At 48.4% G+C, this 10,479-nt stretch overlaps 1 protein-coding gene across 1 annotated transcript; it reads left to right on the top strand.

Moving 5' to 3' along the window:
* Positions 1–3,146: 3,146 nt before the first annotated feature.
* On the top strand, positions 3,147–7,460 carry LOC123396269 (GDSL esterase/lipase At4g10955-like). Its single transcript, XM_045091257.1, has 3 exons — positions 3,147–3,202; positions 6,119–6,203; positions 6,376–7,460. Exons 2-3 carry the CDS (start codon positions 6,124–6,126, stop codon positions 7,358–7,360), a joined length of 1,065 nt encoding a protein of 354 aa, XP_044947192.1. The 5' UTR covers positions 3,147–3,202; positions 6,119–6,123; the 3' UTR covers positions 7,361–7,460.
* The last annotated feature ends 3,019 nt before the right edge of the window (positions 7,461–10,479 follow it).

Genomic DNA, 10,479 nt, shown 5'->3' with positions numbered 1-10,479 from the left:
GCACTGTTTTTTTTTAAGGCGTCGTTTTTCGAGAATTTAGACTTCGAGTATTGTTTTTGGTGATGGTATGTGTTGTGGCTACTAGAAATTGATCACCGTAACAAGATCCTTTTTTTACTTCTTCTTCTTTAAGTTCTTAGACTGTACTATATGCATCCATAATGTTTTTAGCATATTTCGTTGTTGTAGAGACTGGGTGTAATTGGTATCTTTACGATATTAATGTATTTTCCTTATAAAAAAAGTGGTTGGCGGGCTGTGTGAGTGCGATCTGACAATGTCAGGACATAAGTACAGCGTTAATACGGGAAAAGCATGTGAAAGATACATGTTTTAATACAGACTGGTTAATTAATATAGGAGTTGCAAATCCCGAGACTAGTGAATGGGTAGGATTTTGGTGGGCTGAGTCGCCGAGTGCTCGTTGGCACTTTCGAGTCTCTGGTCTACTACTATCAAGTCTACTAGTATAGTTCAACGGTGCAATAATTTCGGCCAACTTGGAGTAATGAAGTGGACTGAACTACCAAAATGTGGAGTGCATGACTTGACAACGACGCACCACTTTGGAGATGATTGCCTGTAGGAAATTCAGCTAGAAACATTGCATATGGAATCGGGCCAAGATCCTGTACCCTGACTTGTTCATACGTGCCTGATAGTTTTGTCTCCCAACAACTCGCTTCAGGACAAGTCGTCCAAGAAGGCCAAAAACAACCGTCCCATTTGCAGAAATCTAGTTTGGCACGTAGTCCCTCCTTTTCTAAATATATGTTTTTAAAATATTTCATTAAAGCTACATACAAAACAAAATAAATGAAATTATACTTTAAAATATGTCTGTGTAGATCCGTTTGTAATCTTTTAATAAAACCTTTAAAAAGATTTATATTTAATTAAGAATCGAAGGGAGTAGAACATGTGCTCCGGCCGACAACCCGACAAACACATCTTAAATTGTTAAAAGAATTCTAAAACATCTATGGGTCTATCAAGAGTATACGCAGTATCATGAAAAACCATTTTGTGTGGTATGTATAGAAGAGGCAGCAAAAGTCATTGCAGAGAACCGAGATTTGTCTTTAACAGGTTAACAAAAATAATTCTCATAAAACTTTGTATGGGAACACATTAAGTTGGGATATACACCCTTTTTTCTCCCTATTTTTAGAATTTTAAAATGCACTTTTTGTAATGGGAGCATATTATATTATGAGCTAACATGGGTGCCCCGTCCCTTTTGATAACTAAAAAAACAATTATCGAGCAAGTGAAAGACCCCCCCCCCCTCTCCTTTTATCTCCCACCGGGCCCTTTTAGTCACACATAAACGGATACTCCCTCCGTTCGAAATTAATTATCATAAAAATAAAGAAAATTGATGTACATAGAACTAAAATACTTTATTTTTCGAACAAGTAATTTTAGACTAGGAGAGTATTCGATTTCTTTCCTATAAAAAGGTAAAAATGTAAGAATAATCATTATTAGATCATGTGTGGAGGCACTTGGTGGAGTAAGGGCATCTTCAATGTCAACCTGCAAATTTGCTACCGCATCCGTCCGTGGACAAGGAGGAATGCCCTGCAGATGCTAATGCAGGAGTCGGCCATCCAACGTTGCTCGCATACATATATATCAAACAAATTTTCAACGAACCATATGAAATTCATGCAATTCAGATTATATTCATACGAACCAAAATACATTCATCAGAATTCAGACATTTTTCATTTTAAAAAGTGGGGGCGGCCCTAAACCTACACTACGACGGCGTCCATCATCCAAGCCATTGTTGTTCCCTTCTTACGACCGCGTCCACAATCCACCATCTCCATGAGCGCCGCGATAAGACACGGGAACTGAAGGTGCGGTCGCCGGCGAGGAGGAGTAGAACATGGGAGACGGACAGTCCCACATGGGCACAAGTCCCAACCTTCCCACATACAATACTCATCCTTCGAGGAGTGCGCGCATTGTCCGTCGCCGATGGACGTGAGGTCCATGATCGAATTGGAAGCACCGACACTCTCGTCTTCCCACCCGGTCCCCTGAAAATTCGTCGGTGGCGCGTGATCGCCTGCAGCTACGCCTATGCAGCAGTATGTTACTGGCAAGTTGATCCTTGAGCACGAGCGACCTCTTAGATCGCACACTGCTCCTCCGCCATGGCGGCGTTGAAGTGTGCATGCCCCGGCTCCATGGCTAGGCCGATATATATGCACTAGCACGGGGTCCAGCGCTAAGTTGTCGACGGAGCCCGTATCTATCGTGGGGTTGTCTTCAGAGACATCAGAGGAGATGGATGGCATGTTGTCCTCGATGCTCCTGACGCGACGGATGTTCCAGATGGCCGCAAGGGTGGGCACCTCGTGCTTCATCTTCGTCGACGCGCTCTCCCAAAGAGCGTTGTCGCCGGTCATGTCGAATGTGGTGCAAGGGAGGAGGATGTGGAGCGGCTGTGTTTTGGCAAGGATTTAGTTGGGTGGGACCGTCTTTAAATAGCGGATTCTGATGAAGCCAAGGGTCTAGGTGCGTCAATACGTGGAATGGGCTTCTAGGCCTGTGAGCTTGCTCAATGAAGGCATATGAATGTGCATTGGACAAGCGTGGTAGTTATCCATCCCATCCCATCTACTAGCGTGTCTTCAAAATTGAACATGGGCGAACGAGGAAAACGCGTCGCGGGTGACGTTTTCTGACGACGCTAGTGAGAGGTCGCATTTGCTGGACCGACGTCAATGCTGAGCGGCCATCATACAACGGCATGTATGTGGACACCTGGCGTGGGACAAGAAAGCATGCAAGCGAGGGCGAAGCTTTTTTGGTGGGCCAGGGTTGTTAGAAGCAAGTGTGGCCACGGTTCGTACCCGCAAAACCTACCCCCTCCCTCCCCCCCTTTGCCTCGAGTTTACAGAAAAAAGCGAGTCTGAACTGTTCTTGAACCTATGGGGTGGACCATGTTGAATAGTAAAACATGTCCATACCGCAGTCTGAACGGTTTGCGGGCATTTTGAGAGTCATGGGTTGAAGATTCCCCAAGAAGGATGCACCTCACCAATGCATGAAAACGAATTGTGATAAATAAGCCATGCGCACCTCCCCTTGTGGCCCTCTCTCTAACATAACTTCTTTTGAGCCTTATCCCTCCCATCTCTTCCTCCAACTGCTAGGAGGGAGCCGTTGCATCCATTTTCCGTAGGTATGTTGTGGAATTGTTGCATCGATCTTAATTTGTTTGATCTGTTGCTTGTTGCTCAATTTTACTTGCATGGTTCGCGAGTTTCTACTACAATTAATAAGGATGCTGCAGGCGCATGGGTGCTTAACTAGGAGGGCATAGTTTTTAATTAGGCCCTTTCCAGTGTTTTATGATAGACAGGTGCTAAGCATGTCACATAAGCAAAAAAAATGACATGATATAGCAATTAAAAAAAAACAGAACACTTTGGTGAACCCAGGAAGAACCAATGTCATACACGTGAACCTAAGCAAATCACTTAAATGAAAGAAGATGACCAATACATGAGAAAGTTTAGGTGCTAAATCATTAAATAGAGTGAGCTTAGCAACAGCAAGTTAAGCACATATGCATTGAAAAGTTGAGTTGCTAAGCTATTTAATGCTCTTAGCATCACATCTTAGCACCTTTGCATTGGAAGCAGCCTTATCACTCATACTGCACTCATATGCCAAAATTCAGATGGTATTATGATATTACCATCTGAACGACGAATCAAAGCCACTTTGTTGCTTTGCATTCTCAATTTGTGTTCTATGATATACTCATTATAGCAACATGGCTATAGTCTTCATGTTTGATCATATCTAAGATTTTTCCTAGGGCACCCTTTAGGAGTCTACGGCTATATATGTCTCGCCCTCTTTTCTTGAACCAACTAAAAAAAAAGAACAAAGTAACTAGAAACTATAGTAGAGGGAGAAGCAAATAAATATTGGTTAACAAAAAGGAAGCGAAGGGTACATGCTCCATCCGTTACAACTAAATAAGATGTATAAATTGTAGTCAAAGCCAAAATCATCTAATATGAACAAAATTAAAAAGAAGTCCATATTACAACCTCGAACTACCATCAAAGTCTAAAATACAATAATAAACTATGAAACCGTTTGATTTACAACCCTCAACTTTCAAAACCAGACAAATAACAACCCTGATCTGGTTTAAACCTGTTTTGACTGATTTTGACTAGTCAAAATCCTAATCAGCATTAGAAAGTAAAAAAAAATACTTTAAACACAACAGCCCCAGCCATCCCCCATCTCCCTCTAGCGCCCCGCTGCCCCGCGGGAGACAGCTGGCCGGTGGCGCGGCGGTATGGCGCAGGGCCATGATCCCATCGGGTGGCGGCGTGATCCGATTCAATCGAGGATGGCGACGGCCGTGGGATGGGACGTGGAGAGATGGCGGCGGCCATGGGATAGGCTGCATTTTGGCTGGTTTTGAGAGTTCGAGGTTGATTCTAAGACGGTTTTGAAGTTTCGGGTTGCCTATTAGACTTTAGTGGTAGTTTGAGGTTGTAATATAGACTTTTCGCACAAAATTATATTGACAGAAACATACAAACATGTACATACCAAATCTATATGAATAGATCCACACCACAAATTATGTTTTTAGAGTATATTTATTCAGTATTGTAGTTGCTCATATTTACTTCCAACACACTTTAAATTTAGTAATATTCGACTACTGACTGAACATGCATGCCCTTATTTTTATTGGACGGGGTTAAGCCAACTCTAGCCAATCCCTTATAACCGGCTACAGGATAAAAATCCTGTTTTACTCCTCTAACCGGGACCTGGACCTGGACGAACCCTAAAAACCCATAGAGGAGTCAAAAAAATCTCCTTCGCTTATCTCGTGCCTATATTTACGTCACTCATTGGCGGCAGAGTAAAAAGTCCACTCCCTCTTCAGCCTCTCCTCTTCCCTAATCCACCCCATTGGCGACTTCCCAGTCGTTCCGTGTCGCCCTCCTCCCCAAAGGTTGGATTCCATGACCACCGGTTCGTACCACCTATCGACAATGCAGATCCATGCCGCCACAAGCGCACCACGACCGCATTTCAAGATACCACCGATGATGTCGTGGCCCCATCACGTCGGCTCGCTAGCTCCCCCGAACTGCCTGCGTCGCAAGATCCACAAGGAACTACATCGGCATCCAACAACGGGTGTGAGGGCGTGGGTGGTGGCGATCACCGACAGTGGAGACCCACAAACAGCATTGGCTCGGCTTCTTCCACAGGGCCGAACTCGCCGCCCGCGAGTACGACGCCTCGCAGGTCCGATTGCCCGGCACCGCTGCCCGGTTCAACTTCCCGTCGGGTGAAGGGCGACGCTGCCCGGTTCAACTCGTCGTCCGTCGCCTGTACCCGGACCTGGTGAAGGCGGAGCGCATGATCTTCGTAGATCACGCGGCCGGCGGGGGGGGGGGGGGGGGGGGGCGGAGGGGGGGGGGGAGGGAGGGAGGGAGGAATAGGTCATCGACGTCTTGAGTGACGAGGAGAACAGCGACGCCGACGTTAACTGAAGAATGGCGCACGATCTTCCTCAAATGTTGAGACGACGACATAAGGCCTGACCCCATGGACGGTGGGATACCGCAGGTGGACTAGCGCGCTCTTGCAAAGTCCGACGATGATGATTAAGATTTTAGTTTCGGTGATTATTTGAATTAAGGTTTTAGCTTTGATTATGTCTCGAATTAGACTATGCTTCGATGGTTGTTTGAATTTATATTATGCTCGCCCTTTACCTCCTCTATTTTTAAATGATAGGCTAGAGTTGGCCTCGAGCACATATTACGACACATTCTCCGTTAACCGACTGTTTTTCTTGTCCTGACGTACGTAACACGTATAACATACCAAATATTTACCTCTTTCTACAATAAATTCTTCAGCGTATTTGTAGTTCTTTTTGTTAGATTAGAAACCTTAAGCGTTCATTATAATATATATTCGGTATGTGACTTATTTGTTACATTAAATCTCAACCATGATTTTAGAGCGCTTCGAAACGAAACTAGTAGCCCTGGTACGCTTGTGACTGCTCGAATGATCTGACCTGCTTACATATTTCATGTAGAATCAATGGGTCGGATGAAACCGGCCGAAGAGGACGACTTTGAATCCTCAGGGGCGAAGCATATCTCGACCCGTCCTATAAACTGGTATGTTGGATTCTCTGACCGTGTTCTATATCCTGCAGTAGTGTTCATTCATGGAGAAACGTTTGTACATTTATTTCGAATCCTTTGCACTTATGAACATATTACCGAGCAATGCCATGCATGCATGTTGGTTGAACTGATGCTGATAAAATCATGCATGTGAGCATCACAGGAGGAATGACGAAGACCGCCGGTGCATCAGTGCTTGCCTTGTCCAGGCCACTTGGGTGATTGAGAACGACAAGGAGAGGGAGAAGAGGGGCAAGTGCAAGTCGGAGATGGCGAAGCCGTGGTATCAGAGTATCGGTTTCGAACTGATGGAAGAGCTCCCAACGGGTTCCATCATTGACAAGAATTACGCCCATGGTACTATCTTCAAGCTGATGACGACGCCAAGACCTGAGCATGCCCCAGAGTACGTGGTTGCCTTCCGAGGCACCATGCTGAACCATCCCAATGCGTATCTAGATCTGCTCCATGACTTGAAGGTGGTGTTCAGCAGGCTAACCACCTGCACGCGGGTCGAGGAGGCGCATGTTTCGATCAACCGTAATATCGGTGACAGCACCCTCTGGCTCGCGGGACACTCCCTCGGCGCGTCGCTGGCGCTTGAAATAGGCCGAAACATGATGCTGGACAAACGCGGCTGCCAGCGAAACGTCCCGACCTTCCTGTTCAACCCGCCGCACGTGTCATCGGCGCCGGTGGTCAACAGCGTTCTCAAGGGGAAGCACAAGACTCGGTTGTACCTCGGTCACTACGCGGTGAAGTACACGCTCGCCAACATTATGCCATGGAACCGCAAGCGCAGCAAGAAGGTGTTCGAGGAGCTGGACTCGTGGTGCCCGGATATGTACATCAATCCGGCTGACTTCATCTGTGTGGGACACATGGATTACTTCGAGCAGCGGCAGCTGGTTGCCGAGAAGCACCTTCGCTTTGCGAGTACAGGGATGAGGACGTCGTACCGTGATATCTTCTTCTCCGGCAAGTTGCAGCCCCATCTGCTGCCGACGGCGAGACTGTGGATCAACACCACCCAGAAGGACGAACCGCACCCGCACGGGCTCAAGCACTGGTGGATGCCGGAACTCAAACTCCAGAGAAAATTCTACCAAGTACCAGAAAATATTGAACAAGACAAAAAAACACGCTGAAATACTATTACCATGCTTCCAAACAGGGTCAATGACCAGTGCTTTTTTTACTGATACGCATCTATCAAATCATTGTATGCAGTTTTACTTCAATTGCAAACTTACTCTCCTGCGTTCCAAAATAATACTACAAGCTATAGGTTTGTGTCAAGTCGTTCTTATCTAAGTTTAAGCAGATTTGCTTATATCTGTAACGCAAAATACTTGCTTTCCTACAATTAATCACTATTCTGCTTGACGCGGCTGGTCAAATCTGGTGTACTTTTTTTAAAAATAAAGAGTATGTATTAATATCGAGAAGATACCAATTACACGAAGCATCTGCAACAACGCAATACCATAAATGGCATGCCGGATGTACACAGCCAAAAAACGAAGAAAAAACTAAAAAAAAAAGTGCCGCTACAGAGTTTCAGTACTTGCAACAGCAGCACAACCACCACCAAGACAACAATTGATGTTCAAGTACTTCAAAAACGACGCCTCCAAGAAAGAAACAGTGCACAAGCACCGTCGTCACCCGATCATAAATCTTGGGTTTTCACCCTGAAGATAATGCCCGCTCTTAAAGCAATGTCTTCAATAAGACCATTGCCACGCACAACCAGTTAAGGCAGACCTTGGATTTTCATCCTGAAAGGTAGTACCTTGAACTTCACTTGTGATGTCACCCTCACTTACATACCACTGCTACGAATTCCGAAACTCCAAGCAAATTCCTCAGCGCCGTAGGCTATAATCACCCGTACTAGTCCTCCAATCTTGGATTTCATGACATTCCCCGCCTCTGACTTTATCATAGAGTAAGATATCTCCTGATGGAACCAGATAGCAGAACTTCGCGTCGCTCCCTCCTTAATGGAGAACCAATGGGCACGACCGAATTCCACTTGATCCAGCAATCTCCAGGCATAACATGCACATGGGAGTTCGCCGACAGAGATTTCCGGAACCCGCCACTCCGACCAGATCAGAAAGTTCGTGTATCAGGCAGATCTTCGTCTTGGCGCAAGAGGAACACTAGGACCGTCGCATTTATTCAAGCACGCCAGCAGGCCCCATCATTGCCATAGGTTTGCATTACCTTCAGCCATGACCGCCCGTCCGTCCCTGTCAACCCATCCACGCCTCCCTTCGGCACGTCGACAGACGCCGTGCATGGGCTAGCGTCGCCGCCTCGCTACCAGACCTCCACTGCGCCGCTAAGGAGCCGAATCCCCCGCTCGAAGGGATCCAGCAGGCTACGCAGAGGACGCATCAGCTGGGCGGAGGAAGGGGCACCACAACCGGCTGGGGGGGCCCTAGATCCAATCGGGGTGGACGGGGGCGGCGTCCCAGGAGTCGGGGCGAGGCCACCCACGGCGACAGCTAGTCGGGGTAGGGCCGACTGCCGCGGGGCTTCCCTGGATCCCGGTCGGATCTGGGCTGCCACGCCCATGAGAAGACGCGAGTTCTGTCACTGGTCGCCGGGATACTGAGCCCCAGCGCATGCTGACACACCACCCAACCTGCTGCCCTATAGGATGGAAGCCGTCGCGTGAGAGCGCCCCGCCGCCGCCGTCGGCCGCACGGGCTTCACCCGGCGGCGTCCTCCAGCAACAGCGTGGCGAGAGGAGGACAAGGAGCAGCGCTGGTGGCCGAGAGCTGCTGCGCCCGAGTCGCCCTGGGCTGGCCGACACGGGCAATCCTTTTGTCCCGCCGATATAGTTGGCCTGGCCATCGTGTTTCATCGGATTGATTATGTACTTGGTTCCAAATTAAACTAGAAAAATAATGCAATCCATTGAAATACCATGCTTCAAAACAGAGCCAACGATGTTTTTTTAGAGGAACCAGTAGGAGCTGTGCCTTTTCATATAGAAGAAGAAGAATTGATCAGTTAATAAGGAAAACCGACCGAAAACCGATACAACAGAACAACCCACACACCGACCCCAAGGTCACGCATCCGCTGAGCCGCCAACTCCGTTGCCCGAGCCACCAAAATCGACACTCTACAACCCTATTTCGGAGCCGCCGCTCCGACTTACAACCAAAAAGAACACACACCGACCCCGAGGCCGCGCATCCGACGAGCCGCCAACTCCATCACCCGAGCAACCGAAGCCGACACCCAACAACCATCTCCGGAGCCGCTGCTCCGACATCCACACCGGCCCCGAGGCCACGTTCCAGCCGAGTCGATGGTTTTGCCGCCCAAGTGACAAAAGGCAACACCAGACGCAGAGGAAATCTCCGGAGCCGCCGCTCCGACTTCCACACCGGCCCCGAGGCCGCGCAGACATCTGGCCGACGACAAAAACTCCAAAGCCACCAGAGCTGACAAGGGACTGGACCTCCAAAGGCATCGCCCCCAAGGAGGAAGCGACCGAACGCGTCGATGCCCGTTGCGGCCAAGGCCAGAGCTAAGGTTTTCACCCGAAATTTGAATGAGACGATAAGGAAGGTGAAGGGGCTCCACACGACGACGCCTCCAAGGAGGGAAACGACGTCCAAAGACGTTGTCGCCGTTGGCATCAACCGAGGTCTTGCTAGGCTTTTGCCCGGAGCTCACCAAACCCATTGCCATCGCAGCCCGCCGACGTCCCTTGCAAGCATCCCTGATGCATCAGAGAGCCTGCCGCCACCAACCACCAATCACACACGGCCAGCAAAAACCACACGACACCTCACGCCGTCATAGCCGCCCTGCTCCAGCCACCAGTTGCAGCGCTGCCGCGCTGCCATCCTCCACCTCTCCGAGAGCGGCAAAGCAGCACCACCGCCTTTGCCGGGAGTGGCAAAGCACCGACAGCCCAGGACGAGCGGGCCCACTGAGCCCAGATCTAGCCCAACCGGGCCCGGATGCGCCGCCGCGTCCAGATCCTCCAACGGTGTTTTTTCAGTGATGCACATGAATCAAATCGTTGTGTGGAATTTTACTTTCGTTACATAGTTACTTCCTCCGTTCCAAAATAGTACCAGAAGCATTTGTGTAAAAGTCAATCTTATGTAAGGTCCCGTTTGTTTGGGCTAGGGATTCAACTTTTGCTGCTTCTTGCCCCCCCTAGAAACTGAAGCCCAGCCCGCCTCGAAATTGCACTAGGAGGGAAAAGCTTGTCCATACTGCACACTAGGCT

This window comes from Hordeum vulgare, chromosome 5H (genome assembly GCF_904849725.1).
Source record: "Hordeum vulgare subsp. vulgare chromosome 5H, MorexV3_pseudomolecules_assembly, whole genome shotgun sequence".
In the NCBI taxonomy this organism is placed as follows: Eukaryota; Viridiplantae; Streptophyta; class Magnoliopsida; order Poales; family Poaceae; genus Hordeum; species Hordeum vulgare.
This window is presented reverse-complemented; position numbering and strand designations above follow the sequence as displayed.

What these genes read in the sequence shown, in the direction of transcription:
- LOC123396269 (XM_045091257.1), top strand. Translation starts at nt 6,124, where the DNA reads ATGGGTCGGATGAAACCGGCCGAAGAGGACGACTTTGAATCCTCAGGG. An exon ending in TCGACCCGTCCTATAAACTG is followed by an intron (nt 6,204 to 6,375) that starts GTATGTTGGATT and finishes TGAGCATCACAG; the next exon opens with GAGGAATGACGAAGACCGCC.